The 18,407-nt window shown below is 29.3% G+C and overlaps 1 protein-coding gene across 1 annotated transcript; it reads left to right on the top strand.

The window, feature by feature from the left end:
- The first annotated feature begins 3,219 nt into the window (after positions 1-3,219).
- Positions 3,220-10,131, top strand: LOC115717395 (flavonol synthase/flavanone 3-hydroxylase). The gene is made up of 3 exons (XM_030646361.2): positions 3,220-3,899; positions 4,544-4,871; positions 9,694-10,131. Exons 1-3 carry the CDS (start codon positions 3,427-3,429, stop codon positions 9,904-9,906), a joined length of 1,014 nt encoding a protein of 337 aa, XP_030502221.2. The 5' UTR covers positions 3,220-3,426; the 3' UTR covers positions 9,907-10,131.
- The last annotated feature ends 8,276 nt before the right edge of the window (positions 10,132-18,407 follow it).

Raw genomic sequence — 18,407 nt, 5'->3', positions numbered from 1 at the left:
AATATTCTCATCACATTCAATGTTTTTATTTTATTCTCGTAAAATTACTAACTATCCTTTTGAGTGTATTTTTCCTCTCTGTGGATACGATATATAGCCCGTTTACTACCGCGACCGCAATGTAACTAATTGGGTGACATCAAGTCACGACAGCCAGGGCTGCACAGGGAACAGTTCCTTAAAACCAACCTGATCCAATTGTAAGGAGACCACGAGGAAGACCTCGAGGCTCCAGGACCAGGAGGCAGGAAAATAACCAAGGGAATCCCATAAATGCTCAGGAAGAACAACTTGGGAATGCGATGGATGTCCCAATGGATAAAAAAAATCAACCCAACCCAAGTAATACAAGAAATCAAGAACATAGACGTGATGTTCCAAGAACTTCCATGGATTTGCAAACCAAGGGAATGAGCAGACTGATATACTTGAGTTATCTTGCATGAACGCAAAGGCAAGAAAACTGCGACCAGGAAACAAGGAAATCCCTTGTAATGCTGGAAGGAATCTTGGAAACCAACCTAGGTCCGGTGGTCGCCCCCCAAGGCATCCACAAAGGCCTTCTCGCACGGACAAAGAAAATATGCACACTTACCTAAGTAGGGGACGTGTGTCTAATCTCTTTCGAAGAAGAAGACCAATGCGAGATGGGATGCGTGAAGTAAGTTCAAGTACATGAGAATCGCGATCCTACGGGCATAGTAGGTCGACTGGAACAAATAGACAAACGCGAGATGGGAGCAGATCTCGACATTAGTTTACTGACCAGGAAAGTATAAGTAACTCGCACAATTTTTCAGTCTGAAAGTTACTCAGGGACTAGGTCCGTGAGTAATTACGAGCAAAGGCAACGTGAACCTGATCTCCATGAGAGGTTAAATTGAAGGCAGGCAGACCTTCACAAGCACTTAAATCGAAATACACTTAATTTGCGTAACCAACTTAATTAAAACACGAATCAACAACCTATGGATCCTATTCAATTGCGAGTAATACAATTGGAGGATAAATTTAGGAATTATCAAGAAGGAGAATATGGCAAACTGCCAGGATATGACTCAGATGAAAAAACTGAGCCATTCATCATGACATATTAGTTTTGGGTCTGCATGGGGTCAAGGTTTTCGAGGTTCTAGGCTGGAACACGATGCTCTTGTTCCGTCGACAGTGGTGCACAAGCAGAGAGAGTATCAAATGAGCGTCCATGGAAGAAGAGGAAGAGAGAGGGTAGGCATTCCAGAGGAAGAAGAAGAAAGAAAGAAAAAAATAGAAAAAGTGAAAAAAAAATATTTTTAATTATATGTTTTTTCGCATTTTAAAATTTTTTAAATTAATTTTTGTTAAGTATTAATATTAGGTGAACCAATAAAATTTCACTACTTGTACACTTGTATACAATACTGTGGTAATCTACTCTGACACTTAACCAAAGTGGACAGAAAAATCACAGAGCAAAATGATTATGTAAATTAAGGAGTTTAGCCCCTAAAATTTCAATCTACCAAACTTCAAAGTTTAGGAAATTTAGCAGCAAATTACTCATAAATAAATAAATTCTCAATAACCCACAAATAGAAAAACTCAGCTAATAAATAAAGTTTATTTATTATTGTTAAATTATTTCTCTATTAGCTGTTGATGGTGGTTCGTGTCAGGCTATTTCGCGTATAATGCAAATAGCGTAATTCATGCACTAGTTACGTCTATTACTATAGGTGTTAAGATGTGGATTGATGCTTTTTTTAGATTTTTTAATGCTTCTATAACACTTAATTTGGTTCGTTAATTAGCCTTATATAAATTCATGCTTTTCTTAAAAAAAAAAATGAAAAAAAGAAAAGAAAAACTCAGCTACAGTAAAATTAAAAGCCACGACACTAGCTAACTAATATGTAATCCAACTAATATAATCTAACAGCAGCATAAATAATTAAATTGATTAATGACACTGTAGCTAATTTTTATTTATTTATTTATTTTTATTTTTTTGAACGAAGCTAATTTTTTTTTTATTATTATTATTTTGATAGACTATAGGAGTTTGTCACATAAATGAAGCATTCATTTTTATTTAACATCTTAAATACCATCATTACCCTTTTATAATAATTATGCTCACAAATAATAAAAATCGAGGTTAGATAGGTTTAAGCTACCAAGAGTATCTTAATGATAGTAACTTTTAAAAGTGCTATATATCTTCATATCATTCAAATATATTATATTTTATTTTTCTTTCTTCTACATTATTTTTGACAGTTTTTAAAAATGTTATAATTATAATATCATACATTATTATATATGTATAATTTTTTTTTATTAAACTATTATATATATATATTATTTTTTATTGTAAAAAAATACATAGAATCAATGCCATTGTGTGACATCAATGTAAATTTCAAAAATAACATTTTTTTTATCTCTAATGGTATAACATTCTTATATTTTGCCAAATTTTTTACCCCATCAAGCATTTTTCAAAAAAATAACCATGCTCTAATAATAAATATACATACTATTTCAATAATTTGTGACGGATTCAGAATTAAAATTGAGGGTATGGTATAGTTTAATCAACATGTTAAAATTATTATTATATGTTTCTATTTATTATTTTTAATTAAAAAAAATATATTATAACTAATCAAAATTTATATATAATTTTTTTTTTTCATTTTTTTAGGAGTTACTTGGTCGGCCTATGTCAATATTAATAAATGAGCATTGTTATTGGATACCAGTAGTGCTTAACACCTTTAAGACGTGTTGTCTTGCGATTCACTAGTGATACTCCCTAAAAGTTATTATATTTAACTATATAGAACCCGATATTTAATTAAACCAATAGTTATATTGACACGTAAGAGAGTGCTTGGCACCACGGGTGTCTTTTAACATTTATCATAATAAATATACATACTGTTTCAAAAAAAAAAAAAATTAAAAGGAAATATAGATACTGTTCCGATAATAAATATACAAACTGTTTAAAAAAAATTAAAATTAATAAAGCCATTAATTCCTCATTTCAAAAAAAAAAAAAAAAGAAGAAGAAGAAGCCTTTGATTGCTCCGGATATAACATAGCATGGAGTCTGCGTGGTTGTTAGCTCTCTCCCAATTTTTAGTGGCCACGTCTATATTACTCTCTCTCTCTTTCTCTCAAACGTAAACACCTATTTGATCATTAATTAAACTAATACACTAAACTCGCTTACTAATTAATTACTGAGACCTCCTCTAGGAGGTGAAGGTCCTTATATTAACCAACTTTCTCAACTTTTTCTCTCTCTCTCTCTCTATATATGTAGGTGTATATATATCAGCAAAACCCCGTGGACCATTTCTTTCTTCTTATTTCTTCTTCATCTTCAGCTCAGTAGTACTCTTTTTCCAATAATAAATATAATTAATTAATAATAATATGGCGGAGGTGGTGAAGGAGAGAGTACAATCCATAGCTCATTCCATCAATGCTGAAATGAAAGACACAATCCCAGATGAGTTCATAATGCCAGTGGAGGATCAGCCCATTCTCACCACATTCAAAGGGCCAATCCCTGAAATCCCCACCGTTGATCTGAGTGAGCCGGATCAGGAGAAGCGGGTCGGGTCAATTGTCCAGGCTGCAAAGGAGTGGGGTTTCTTCCAAGTGGTGAACCATAAGATGCCTGTTGAGCTGATAAGGAAGTTGAAGAATGTTGGAGAAGAATTCTTTGAGCTTCCACAAGAAGAGAAAGAAGTCTATGCCAGGCCACTTGGGGCCACATCCATTGAAGGCTATGGATCCAAGATATCTAAGGGTGCCAAATCTTGGGTCGATCATCTCTTTCATAGGATATGGCCTCCTTCCACCATTAACTACCAATTTTGGCCCAAAAATCCTCCCTCTTACAGGTATCTCTAATTTATTTATATATGTTTATTGAGGCTTTAAGTTACGCTTTTAACAAAATATTTTAATCATATTTTTAATTTAAAATATTTTCGAAATTTACCAAATATTCTAATTGATCAAGTGCGGGTGCACTGGTAAAAGATTTCTCTACAAAAATGGATTTAGCCAATGCAACAGTTTAGTTCTGGCTTTTGTAAACATATGAAATTTTCAAAACCTATATACTAATTAAATACAACTTAACAAAAACAGTTTCCATAAAAGAGTATGTTAACTTCTAGCTATTCGCAAGTTTAATATAGCTTTTTATATATATATAATCACACTAAATATAGCATTTAATATAGATTAATTAGGTGAATTAAGAAAATGGTTATGTTATTTTATTTTATTTTTTTCTCGTTACATCCTATATTAATCAATAGGGTTGTACTTTACCTACTTGTAATTATTTACCAAAAAGTTGACAGCAATAAATAGAGAGATGTTATTATTACTTTTATCTAATAATTATAGAGAGATATTGAGAGACAATAACGATAGATTAAAGTGATGATGACTAAAAGAAAAGGGAAATGATATGGTTTGTGATCACTTTAATTACCTAAAAAGGGTTTTTATTTAATTTTGTAATATATTATAGGGAGGTAAATGAAGAGTATGGGAAGTACGTGAAAGAAGTGGGAGATGAGATATTGAAGAGTCTTTCATTAGGGTTAGAGTTGGAAGAGAGTAGGATGAAGGAAGCAGTGGGAGGAGAAGAGATTGAATATATGATGAAGATTAATTATTACCCACCATGCCCTCGTCCTGATCTTGCTCTTGGAGTTCAGCCTCACACTGACTTGTCCTCTCTCACCATTCTTGTCCCCAATGATGTCCCTGGTCTTCAAGTTTTCCATCACAACCATTGGATCGATGTCCAATACATCCCTAATGCCCTTGTCATTCACATTGGTGATCAGGCCCAGGTATTCATTCTTATTATATTATTATTAATAATTAAAAATAATAATAAATGTTACCTTTATATGGAGCAATAATTTTCTCGAACTTAAAAACTTTATGCTAAACATAAAAATAACAAAGACTATCATTCTTATAAAAATATTACACCATACCAAATAATGTAATTAACTGATTTTGTTGGGACTTACCTAACTTTTAGAAAATTACACTTCTATATATAATTTTTTATATTAATAATTAAGATATAAGAGCATTAATTAGCCAACCCTATAACTTATAGGTTCATATGCCCATCCCTATGCAGTATGTACCATATATGTTAAACGTATACGTTAATTATAGGGTGATTCTACCATGCACCCCCTTAAAAGGGATGCACTGATGCACCTTAACTTGTTTCGGCATCCAGAAAAATTTTTTAGTCTAATTTTTTTCATATTCATGTACATTATAGCTATTTAAGATATCCTACAAAATTTTGAAAAATTCAGAATAATTTACAATATAGAAAACAATGTTCAAACAGTCTATTTTACACGCGTATAAAATAAAATAGTCACGCGTGCAACATACTGTTTGAACATAATTTTCGGCGTGTTAAACTTTTCCAAATTTCTTAAAATTTTGCAGGATGTCTTAAATAACTATAACATACATGACTATGAGAAAAAATTTGACTAAAAAATTATTTCAGATGCTAAAACAGATAGGGGTGCATCAATATATCCATTTTAATGGGGTGCATTGTAGAATTTTCCTTAATTATATATTGAGGAATGTAGTGGTATAACTGTTCTTATTATTCCCAGTGATCCAGTTTTTGGCAAATTTTTTAGAGTGGTTTGAGCAATTTTTCAAACTGTAACCGCATTATATAAATCTCAAAACTGCATAACAAAATGCGGTGTATAGTGTAGTGTGAGCGGTTTGCAATAATATCTAACTAATTTAATACTTAAAATATTACAATAAAAATATTTAAATTTACAAAATTCATAACTAAAAATAATTATGTGCAAATAAAATAATAAAGGTACTATAAAGTTATGATACAAAATGTATAAATTAACTCAATCAATATTAGTATAACCTATGATACATATTATATATTTTTTAATTATAAAAATATAAATTAAAGGTTAATTTATGGTATTTTTTTTATTAATATATGTGTACATAATTGATAAATACAATGTTTAAACAAACTGAAACTTCTAATAAGAGATTAAATAAAACTAAAAGTTAAATAAATATAGGGTGATTCTACGATGGACCCCCTTAAAAGGGATGTACCGATGCACCCTTAACTTGTTTCAGCATCCAGAAAAATTTTTTAGTCTAATTTTTTTTTTTTTTATATTCATGTATGTTATAGCTATTTAAGATATCCTACAAAATTTTGAAAAATTCGGAATAATTTACAATATAGAAAACAATGTTCAAACAGTCTATTTTACATGTGTATAAAATAAAATAGTCACGCGTGCAACACACTGTTTGAACATAATTTTCGGTGTGTTAAACTTTTCCCAATTTCTTAAAATTTTGTAGGATGTCTTAAATAACTATGACATACATGACCATGAGAAAAAATTTGACTAAAAAATTATTTCGGATGTTAAAACAGATAGGGTAGCATCAATATATCCATTTAAAGGGGGTGCATTGTAGAATTTTCCATAAATATATATATATATATATATTTGGAGGAATAAAAATATAGGGTGATTCTACAATGCACCCCTTTAAAAGGGATGTATTGATGTACTCTTAACTTATTTTGGCATCTAAAAAAAAATTTTACTCTAATTTTTTTTATATTCATGTACGTTATAGCTATTTAAGATATCTTACAAAATTTTGAGAAATTCGGAATAATTTACAATATAGAAAACAATGTTCAAACAATCGATTTTACACGCGTATAATAAAATAGTCACGCGTGCAACACACTGTTTGAACATAGTTTTCGGCGTGTTAAACTTTTCCAAATTTCTTAAAATTTTGCAGGATGTCTTAAATAACTATAACGTACATAACTATAAAAAAAAATTGACTAAAAAATTATCTCGGATGCTAAAATAGATAGGGGTGCATCAATATATCTATTTTAAAGGGGTGCATTGTAGAATTTTCCAAAAATATATATTAAAAGTTATTAAAAATATTAGCTAGTATTTTTCTAAGAGCGGTGTGGTGTGGTGTCAACCGCACCTTGTACGTGTATTTTTTATTTTTTTAATTATAATTTCAAAAACAAAAATAGTTTTACAATATAAGAAAAAAATGATACTCTACTAAAAAATTTTAAGAAAATTCTATAATGCACCTCCTTAAAAGGAATATACTGATACATGTCTATCTGTTTTAGTATCCGAAATAATTTTTTTGTCAATTTTTTTCTCATGGTCATGTAAATTATACTTATTTAAGACATCCTGGAAGATTTTAAGAAATTCAGAAAAGTTTAACACGCCGAAAATTGCGTTCAAGCAGTGTGTAGCACGCGTGAATATTTTATTTTATACGCGTGTAAAATAGACTATTTGAACATTATTTTCTATATTATAAATTATTCCGAATTTCTTAAAATTTTGTAGGATGTCTTAAATAGCTATAACGTACATGAATATGAAAAAAAATTAGACTAAATTTTTTTTTTGGATGCCGAAACAAGTAGATGGTGCAACATCCCTTTTAAGGGAGTGCATTGTAGAATCACCCAAAATTTAATACTATATAGTATCGAAACCTCTCTCGTAAAAATTTTAGGAAAATTCTATAATGCACTCCCTTAAAAGGGATACACCGATACATCTCTGTTTGTTATAGTATCTGAAATAATTTTTTAGTCAAATTTTTTCTCATAGTTATGTAAATTATAGTTATTTAAGACATCCTATAAAATTTTAAGAAATTTAGAAAAGTTTAACATGCCGAAAATTACGTTCAAACAGTGTGTTGCACGAGTGATTTTATACGCGTGTAAAATAGACTGTTTGAGCATCATTTTCTATATTGTAAATTATTCTGAATTTCTCAAAATTTTGTAGGATATCTTAAATAGCTATAACATACATGAATATGAAAAAATAAATTAGACTAAAATATTTTTCTAGATGCCGAAACAAGTAGGGAGTGCATCAATATATCTCTTTTAAGGGGGTGCATTGTAGAATCACCCAAAATTTTAATATTATATATAAGTATCGAATCTCTCTCATAAAGAATTGGAAAATTCTACAATGCACCCCCTTAAAATGGATATATTGATGCACCCCTATCTGTTTTAGCATCTGATTTTTTAGTCAAATTTTTTCTCATGGTTATGTACGTTATAGTTATTTAAGACATCCTGCAAAATTTTAAGAAATATAGAAAAGTTTAACACGCAGAAAATTATGTTCAAACAGTGTGTTGCACGTGTGACTATTTTATTTTATACGCGTGTAAAATAGACTGTTTGAACATTGTTTTCTATATTGTAAATTATTCCAAATTTTTCAAAATTTTGTAGGATATCTTAAATAGCTATAACGTACATGAATATGAAAAAAAATTAGACTAAATTTTTTTTCTGGATGCCGAAACAAGTTAAAAGTGCATCAGTACATCCCTTTTAAGGGGGTGCATTGTAGAATCACCCTAAAGAATTTATTTTTGAATTTTTAAACTCTAAAAATAAAAAATAAAATAGTTTTTCGATTTTGAAAAATAAAATAGGGTGATTCTACAATGCACCCCGTTAAAAGGGATGTACTGCTGCACTCTTAACTTGTTTCAGCATTCAGAAAAAAAATTTAGTCTAATTTTTTTTCATATTCATGTACGTTATAACTATTTAAGATATCCTACAAAATTTTGAAAAATACAGAATAATTTACAATATAGAAAACAATGTTCAAACAGTCTATTTTACACGCGTATAAAATAAAATAGTCACGCGTGCAACACGTTTGAATATAATTTTCGGCGTGTTAAATTTTTTCAAATTTCTTAAAATTTTGCAGGATGTCTTAAATAACTATAACGTACATGACCATGAGAAAAAATTTGACTAAAAAATTATTTTCATGCTAAAACAGATAGGGGTGTATCAATATATTCATTTTAAGGGGTTGTATTGTAAAATTTTCCAATAAAATATGTTCAACATTTATTTTTATTGAAAAATTAAAATAAGAATAAAAATGCATTTTGAAATAAATATTTTTATTTTTATTTAAAGCCTGGAGAATAATCCTGAAATGAGATAAAGTAGTGAAAAAAAATAAAACAAATATTGATAAAAAAAAAATATATATTGAATATAATTAAAAATAATTTATTTTTGTTTTGAAAATGTTAATTTTTTTTTTTTTTTGGAAACGGTCACAATGTTAATTATTATTAGAGTAAATTACGACATAAATACTTAATGTTTCAGATTTATACACTTAAATACCTAATTTTTATTTTTGGAGATAAAAATACCTAATGTTACAATTCTCTTATATCGTTACTACTATTTCCGTTAACTCATAAATATAGACACGTGGACGATTCAGATGCATTACATTTATTTTTATTTTATTTTAAAACTTAATATTCTTAATATCAGAAACTAAATGTTACTTGTTTCAAAAAAAAAAATTAGTTCTCATAACAAATTTCACATGATATTGGTACTTTAATTCAATAATCCTTTTCCATAAACTGCAATGATTCACTCAGCTATAGTAATTTATCTCTCTCTTTTTTTTTAAACAAGTAGTATTTAGTTTTTTACTATATTAATACGTACGTAGTAGTAATATAAGATATATATTTGGATGCATGGTACAGATTGCAAGCAATGGATTGTACAAGAGTGTTCTGCACAGAACAACAGTGAATAAGAGCAAAGTGAGGATGTCATGGCCAGTGTTCTTGGAACCACCTGCTGAGTTCGTGGTGGGACCCATACCCGAGTTGCTGACTCAGGACAACCCTCCAAAGTTCAAGACCAAACTCTTCAAGGATTATGCCTACTGCAAACTCAACAAGATTCCCCAGTGAATGATCATATATTAATTTCAAAACATTATTATATTTATAAAATAAATTAATAATTTATAACAATCTTAAAGCATTATTATACATAGTTATTATTATGTTTGATTTCCACCAATCTGCGTGTAATGTGTGTTAACTAGAGCTAACAGCATCTCCAAATGGGGTGCTAGCACTACCACAAAAAGCTTATTTCCTGTCGGTTTTTAACTGTTATTAAAAGTTTTGTCATTAGTTTCCCTAACCGATATGTATATTGCAAACACCAAAAACATGTATATTTGTGTTGGTTACCAACAAATAGTTCGCATCGGTTTTCAACACTTGCAAACATGTATAAAAATAATTTTTGCACTTATTTATAATAAACACACTAAATAAAGGAAAACTTTAGATCTGAGCCCAGATGAACCCAATCTAAGCATAATTAAAAATAAAAATAAATACTAATCTTACATACTACACAAATCAAAACTCAAACTGCAAATATTACACTAAATATAAATATTACACAATATATTACATAAAAATTATCAAATATATATTGTGTAATGTACAAATCAATCACCTGCAAAAATGGAGAGGCGGTGATCAGAGAGAGAAATAAGAGACCAGGAATGAGAATGAGTGAGAAACCATACCTAAGCCAGTACGAGCGACAAGGGTCGTGGTCGGAGGGAGAGAGAGAGAGAGAGAGAGAGAGAGAGAGAGAGAGAGAGAGAGAGAGAGAGAGAGAGAGAGAGAGAGAGAGAGTTTGTGGAGATAGGGTTATTAGTTAATACTAGGGTTTTGAAGTGTATTGGTGCTGGGAATATTTTACTAGATCTAGATTTATTAACAAGTATATTGATTAACATCCTAAATATAAATATCTCTAAAACAATGAAATAATTAAACACAGAAGAGTTTAGAAAATCTTACATTGGTTGCAGCAGAATAATATGAATCCTTCCGCTCAGATCTCTAACTCTTGTTCCTTTGTATCGCAGACTATTATAAAGACCTGAGCCTAGATCTCTTTCTCTCCTTCAGGTTTGGTTACCACCGTCTTACTCACTATGATTGAGTACTTGACTTGTTATGTGTGGGCATGGTACTCTACCACTATAGGCTCGATTATGAAAAACAATGAAGGAGGCTTGAAAACTGTATAGAATGTGTCTCTCATCTACTAGTTATCTGACATAGAAAACTAGGTTTATGTTTTGTTGAATGATCAGTTGGATGAGATGAGAGCATCATGTTCCTTTTATAGTGTTTCAACTTTCAACTAGGGCTTAGGGTTGAATTATATGGATTAGAAAGGAATAAAATATTGGGCAAAAATTACTCCAAGGCCGGCCATAAAGTGGACCAATATTCTCTAGTTACAATTTTGCCACTTTATTTCAACCACTTATTCTTCTTTCAATAATATCATATTTTCCAATTCAATCCTATAAATGTCAAAACTATTTATTTAATAATTATAATTAATTATCAAATAAAATTGTCATTTATATTATTTATTAATTAGACCATACAAAGTCTCTTAATTAATAAATTGACCCAAAATTTCTTTTCTTCACAATTAAGTCATTGTTTAGTGAAAATTCATTAATAAGACATATCTAATTTTAGAATTATAATTGATTAATTAAAATCAATTAACTGAGTCTGCAAGCAGTATTATTTAAACTAGTGAGGGGACCATGGGCGTATATAACCGAGCTTCCAATAAGTAACTCTAGAATTTATCAAGTTAATACTCTAACTTAGTAATTCCGCCTTGTGCCACTATAGATTTGGAACTGAATAACACTCTCAATTATATAAAACGTTCTATATGTACCACGATATAGATACATTATGACTATTCATTGTTACAATCCTAATAGTCAAAGATCCTCTATAGATGATCTACATCGAAAAGGGACAAATTTACTATTCTACCTTTCAATGTATTTTATCCTTAAAATACTTAGCTACCTATAAATGATATTTCAGTAAACTAATATAATTACTGAAATGAGGCCTCAATCATTTATTTCTATTCAGTCAAGCTCGAAGGAAATCATCGTTTCACTTCTAAATACTTATAGAAGCTATAGATTCCATATTTATGATCAGTGCTCCCACTCAATTGAACTATCATGTTCCCAAGATGTAAATATCTGCAAGAACTAATTGTTAGCTTCCACGAATAACTTGAAGAACATAAATAACACAACTAAGTTGAACCTAACCATATTAGGATTATGATTCATAGACCTTAGATCAACCATTGATATTGACTTAAAAAGATATAACGGTAAGTTTGTGATATCTTATCCAAGTTCAATATCGGTCTCACTCCATACATCTGATACTGGTAAACTTTACCAATGCCCTAGAAAGGAGGAATTAATAAGTTAGGGAATTTACTTGGTAAATTCTAGATATACTAGTTATTGGAAGCTCGGTTATATAGGCTCATGGTTCCCACACTAGTTGAGACAATACTACTTGTAAGCTCAGTTAATTGATTTTAATTAATCAATTATAATTCTAAAATTAGACTATATCTTATTTATGAATTTTCACTAAGCTAGGGCTTAATTGTGAAGAAAAGAGGTTTTGGGATCTACTTGTTAATTAAGAGACTTTATTAATTCTAATTAATAAATACATTAAATGGTAATTTTATTTGATAATTAATTTTAGTTATTAAATAAATAGTTTTGACATTTAAAGGATTGAAATTGGACAATGTGGCATTTTTGAAAGAAAATGATAAATAGTTGTACAAAATAGCAAAAATTCCAATTTAGTGGGACCCACTATGTGGCCGGCCACTTAAGGTGTTTTTTGCCCAATTTTTATCATTTTTTAATGCCATGTAATTTAAATCTAACCCTAAGTGAAATAGTATAAAAGGAATAAGATGGTCTCATTATCCAATTAATGACTCTCAACTTAGTTTACAATTTGTGAGACAACTAGAGAGTTCTTGAGACTTCTTCTTCTTCCTTCTTCTATATTCGAACCTCCTTCATTGTTTTTCAGAAAATTTCAAGCCTCTTAGTGATTGAGTACATGCCCACACATAGCAATTCAAGTACTCAATCATAGTGTGTAAGACTGTGAAGAATCCAACACCTGAAGGAGAATTGGGCTCAGATCTTGATAATACTCTACGACCAAAAGGAATAAGGGTTAAGGATCTGAGTGGAAGGAGTCATTTAATTCTACTGCAATCAATGTAACGTTTTTTGAACTTTATATGCGTTTAAATTCTATTGTTTTAAAAATTCATGTTTAGGATGTTAAACAACATACATGGTAGTAAATCTAGATCCTGGTAAAATAATCTCCAACAACTGGCCTCACAACCATGGTAATGATTTACTTTCATGAAATATGAATTTAAAACAATAATTTTGTTGTGTTCATGTTGGTTTATGTGCATTTTGATGACTGTATGGAAATTGTAATTTTACGATGATAAATACTTTTAGTTTCGTTCTGGAATTATTTTTCTAGAAATTAGATGAAATTTTAATAAATTTAGGCTTTTACAGAACTCAATTTGAATTTTTTATGAATTACTTATGATTTTTTTTTTAATTTGCGTGAAAATATCCCAAAATTGTGCATCATGCGCGCGCGCGGACCTCGGCATGCACGCGTTTCAGACAGGTGTTTGACCGAGGTGTTACCCGCACAAGGCTTTATTTGAAACAGCCGCACGCCGAGCTAGCTTGGTCAAGTAGGTTGCAATGCTGCCCTTTCCATGCCCAGCTTCCCTCATGCGCGTGCAGGAGTATGCAATGCATACCCTTGTGCCCAATTTTTGTTTTTGTGATATCTTTTGATTCAAAAATTAATTTTTAGTGAAACAAAATTCAAATTTTAGTAGAATTTTTTGTGTAGAATACAAATTTTCAAATAAAAATTTAATTATCAGAATAAAATTAATTTTTATTAATTTTTTAATTAATCAAAATTAGTTTTAGATATTAGTAGCCTTTGAATTTGAAAATTTGATTTTTTTCACAAACTAGCCTTATGGTTAATTTTGAAATTTTTGATTTTTTTTATTATTTTAATTATAAGATCAGATATTACTTATTTTATTATTAAAATTTGAAATGATCTTATTTTGATATTAGAATACTAGTAAAACTTAAAAATAATCTAGTTAGAATTTCAAATTTGCTAACCATATCAGATTTTCAAAATTTGTTATTTTTGAAATATGTTTTATTAAATTAAATTATAAGATTAGAAAATTATTATTTTTGACATTTTATCTTATTATATATTTATCTCAATTTTTATATATTTTTTTTTTGTCAAAATAACATGAAAATTTTAAAAAGTTTTGTTAATTTTAGTTTGAATAGATATTTTAGAGTTTTCCAACCATAAAATTTTCAAACTTGGGATATTTTATTTTATTTTTATTAAATATAATTGATAATATCCTATCCATCAAAATATCTTATTTTCAATTTTGTTTATTTTTGTTAAATTTATTTTATTAAATTATAAGATTAGAAATATAATATCAGAAATATCTCAATTTTTAAATTAGAATATTATATTATATTATTAGATATTTAATTAATTTAAATTATTTAAATAAACTGAAAAATTTAAAAATTAGTTGGATATTTAAATTTCATTTTGAATTTTAGATATTTGTTCGATTTTAATTTTTTTTAAATATTTTCTAACAATCTAAATTTAAATTAATTAGCAACATAATTAAAATTAATTATGTTTAGGGTTTAGAGTTTAATTATGTTGCTAATTCTTTGAAAATAATTTTAAATTAATAATTTACAATTTTTTTTGGACCAACTTAAATTAATTAATTTTCGTAATATTTATTGAGAATTAATACTAAAATAGAAAATAATTTTATTTATTTTCAAATCAATCTAAGTATAATTTTATAACTATTAAATTAAAATTTATATTTAGAGTTTTTTAAATTGGTAATTTTAGTTAAATAAATATATATTAAAACAAATGGATTAAAATAAATATTAGATGAAAATACACTTTAAATAATGAGCTTTATTTTAAGGATATTCGATCTCCATTGTTGGTTCTACATAGTTCTAGTTTTAGTGAGATTCACCCCAAATAGATGGACGTTTATTAGCAATTTAACGCCATAGAATATCGAAAGATAAGTATTATTGTAAGTCTTTTATTCTTAGTAACGTCCATCCGAATAATGGCTGCTAAGAGTAGGGCTTACAAAGTATTAAATAATAGTAGAAGCTCAAGAAATAAGAATGACCTCAACTCCCGACTAAAATGAAACAACGTCAGATTCTCTTTTCGATCAAATAGAAGGTATCTAGAATGGTTTCCATTTTAGATGAGTTGACTACGCTGTTCAATGAATGATATTTTTGACTCTTGTCTAATATGAGACACTGTATCAGTTTGTTGGAAACCTTAGAAATGTTGGATTTTATGCCCTAAATAAAACCTATTTCAATATAATCAGATTTACTTATTAATAAAGATCAGAAATAACATTTTATGTTGCATGGTTCACATGATTTATTTCATGATTATATGTATATAATGTATGAATTCTTTTTAAGTCCAAAAGATATGAGTTTGTTAAGATTATAGTGTTGTCAGCACAGTGGAATATAATCTTAATTATATGTTCAAAAGTTTATTCCCTGATTCGTCAGAACACTGGATTTAGACTGACATGGTATAATCAGCGATAGGTATTCTTACACCTTGGAAAAGTGTTATGTCCTTTCCAGGACATTGGCAAAGTTTACCATTATCGGATGTATGGAGTATACATCAGAAGGGACCGATATTGAACTTTGATTAGATATATTAAAACTTACCGTAATATCTATTCAATTCAATAGCACCAGTTGATCCTAGATCAAATGATCTTAATCCTGATATGATTAGGTTCAATCTCAAGAGTGTTACTCGTGTTCTTTGATTTGTTAGTTAAACCTACTTTTGGGTTAGGGTGATACGTACATTTTGGGAACATGGTAGTGCAATTGAGTGGGAGCGCTAACATAAATATGAAATCTATAGCTTCTATTTGGCAAATAGAAAGTAAAGGATGATTTTCTTCGAGCTTAACCAAATGAATATAAATGGTGGAGATCTCATTTCACTTAGCTGAAATATCATTTATACAGGGTTAAGTGTTTTAAGGATAAAATACATTGTAGGGTGTTACGGTAATTTAATCCCTTTACAGTGTAAATCATTTATATAGAGGATCATTGATCGCATTAGGGTTATAAAAATGGATAACTAATGACGTGTCTATATCATGGAACAACATAGAGCGTTCTATATGACTGAGAGTGCAATTCCAAGTTCTAAGTGTGGATTCAATGAGGAATTAATAAGTTAGGGAATTTACTTGGTAAATTCGATTCGACTTATTGGAAGCTCGGTTATATAGACCCACGGTCCCCATACTAGTTAAGACCATACTGCTTGTAAGACTCAGTTAATTGATTTTAATTAATCAATTAAAATTCTAAAGTTAGACTATGTCTACTTTGTGAATTTTCACTAAGCAAGGGTAAAACAGAAAATAGAGAGTTTAAAGGATATATTTATTAATTGAGAAACTTTGATTAGTTTTTATTAATAAATAAAAATAAATGACAATATATTATTTAATAATTAATTATACTTATTCAATAATTAGATTTGACATTTATGTAGTTGAAAGAGAGAATTGGTAATCTTTGAGAAAATGGGAAACTAGAAATGATGAAATAGGAAAGTTAGAAAAGTGGAAGGCTTGTTTCCTCTATGTATGGCCGGCCACCTAGGCTTCTATTTCTCATTTTATTTTTCATTTTTAAATGCCAAATAATTCAACTTTAACCCTATGTGGTATTCTATAAATAGAAGGTAAAGGTTTCAGGTTTGACAAACACTTTACTGTTTATTTTCTCAAACACTATGAAGCCGCCACTCTCTCTCTTTCTTTTCTTCTCTGTTTTTGAAATTCCCATGAGTGAATGAGTAGTGCCCACACACATCAAGTGGTACCTCAATCATAGTATGTAAGACTATGGAAATTCTGCATCAAAGAAGGAGAAAAGAAAATCCAGGTTCAGATCTTGGTGATGCTCTGCTACAGAAAGGAATCAAGGGCTAGAGATCTGAATGGAAGGAGTCATAATATTTCGCTGCACCCACTGTAAGGTTTTCTAACTTTATATGTGTTTATTTTCATTGTTTTAGAATTCATATTAGGGTGTTAATCCAACATACTTGTTAGTAAATCTAGATCCTGGTAAAATATTTCCAACAACTGGTCTCAGAGCCATGGTAATGATTTACTTTCATGTAATATGAATTAAAACGATGTTATATATTTTTTGTGTTTATTTGGATGGTTTCATGTGGTTTATGTGTTAGTTGATGAATGTATATGTTGTACAGTACCTTTTTCCATGATTTTTTTTTCGATTTTTGAAAATATTTTATTTGGATTCCTTGTGAAAAATTAAGCAATTTTGTTTTTTACGGAACCTGATTCCGATAAAAATTGAAAAAGTTATGAATTTTGGAAAATCGGGATTTCGGGTATGCATGGTGCTCAATCGCGCGCGCGTGACACGCCCGTGCCACCTTGCATCTCGCCCAGATGCACCCTGCAGCTGACCGAGTTTTCTCGGTTAGGCACCCTCAGTTGGATGAGATGAGAGCATCATGTTCCTTTTATAGTGTTTCAACTTTCAACTATGGCTTAGGGTTGAATTATATGGATTAGAAATGAATAAAATATTGGGCAAAAATTACTCTAAGGCCGGCCATAAAGTGGACCATTCTCTAGTTACAATTTTGCCACTTTATTTCAACCACTTATTCTTCTTTCAATAATATCATATTTTCCAATTCAATCCTATAAATGTCAAAACTATTTATTTAATAATTATAATTAATTATCAAATAAAATTGTCATTTATATTATTTATTAATTAGACCATACAAAGTCTCTTAATTAATAAATTGACCCAAAAATCTCTTTTCTTCACAATTAAGTCATTGCTTAGTGAAAATTCATTAATAAGACATATCTAATTTTAGAATTATAATTGATTAATTAAAATCAATTAATTGAGTCTGCAAGCAGTATTATTTCAACTAGTGAGGGGACCATGGGCCTATATAACCGAGCTTCCAATAAGTAGCTCTAGAATTTATCAAGTAAATTCTCTAACTTAGTAATTTCGCCTTGTGCCACTATAGATTTGGAACTGAATAACACTCTCAATTATATAGAATGTTCTATATGTACCACGATATAGATACATTATGATTATTTATTGTTACAATCCTAATAGTCAAAGATCCTCTATAGATGATCTACATCGAAAAGGGACAAATTTACTATTCTACCTTTCAATGTATTTTATCCTTAAAATACTTAGCTACCTATAAATGATATTTCAGTAAACTAATGTAATTACTGAAATGAGGCCTCAATCATTTATTTCTATTCAGTCAAGCTCGAA

Source organism: Cannabis sativa, chromosome 5 (genome assembly GCF_029168945.1).
Source record: "Cannabis sativa cultivar Pink pepper isolate KNU-18-1 chromosome 5, ASM2916894v1, whole genome shotgun sequence".
Lineage (NCBI taxonomy): Eukaryota > Viridiplantae > Streptophyta > Magnoliopsida > Rosales > Cannabaceae > Cannabis > Cannabis sativa.
Note: the sequence above shows the minus strand (reverse complement) of the source record. Positions and strands in the feature narration are given on the sequence as shown.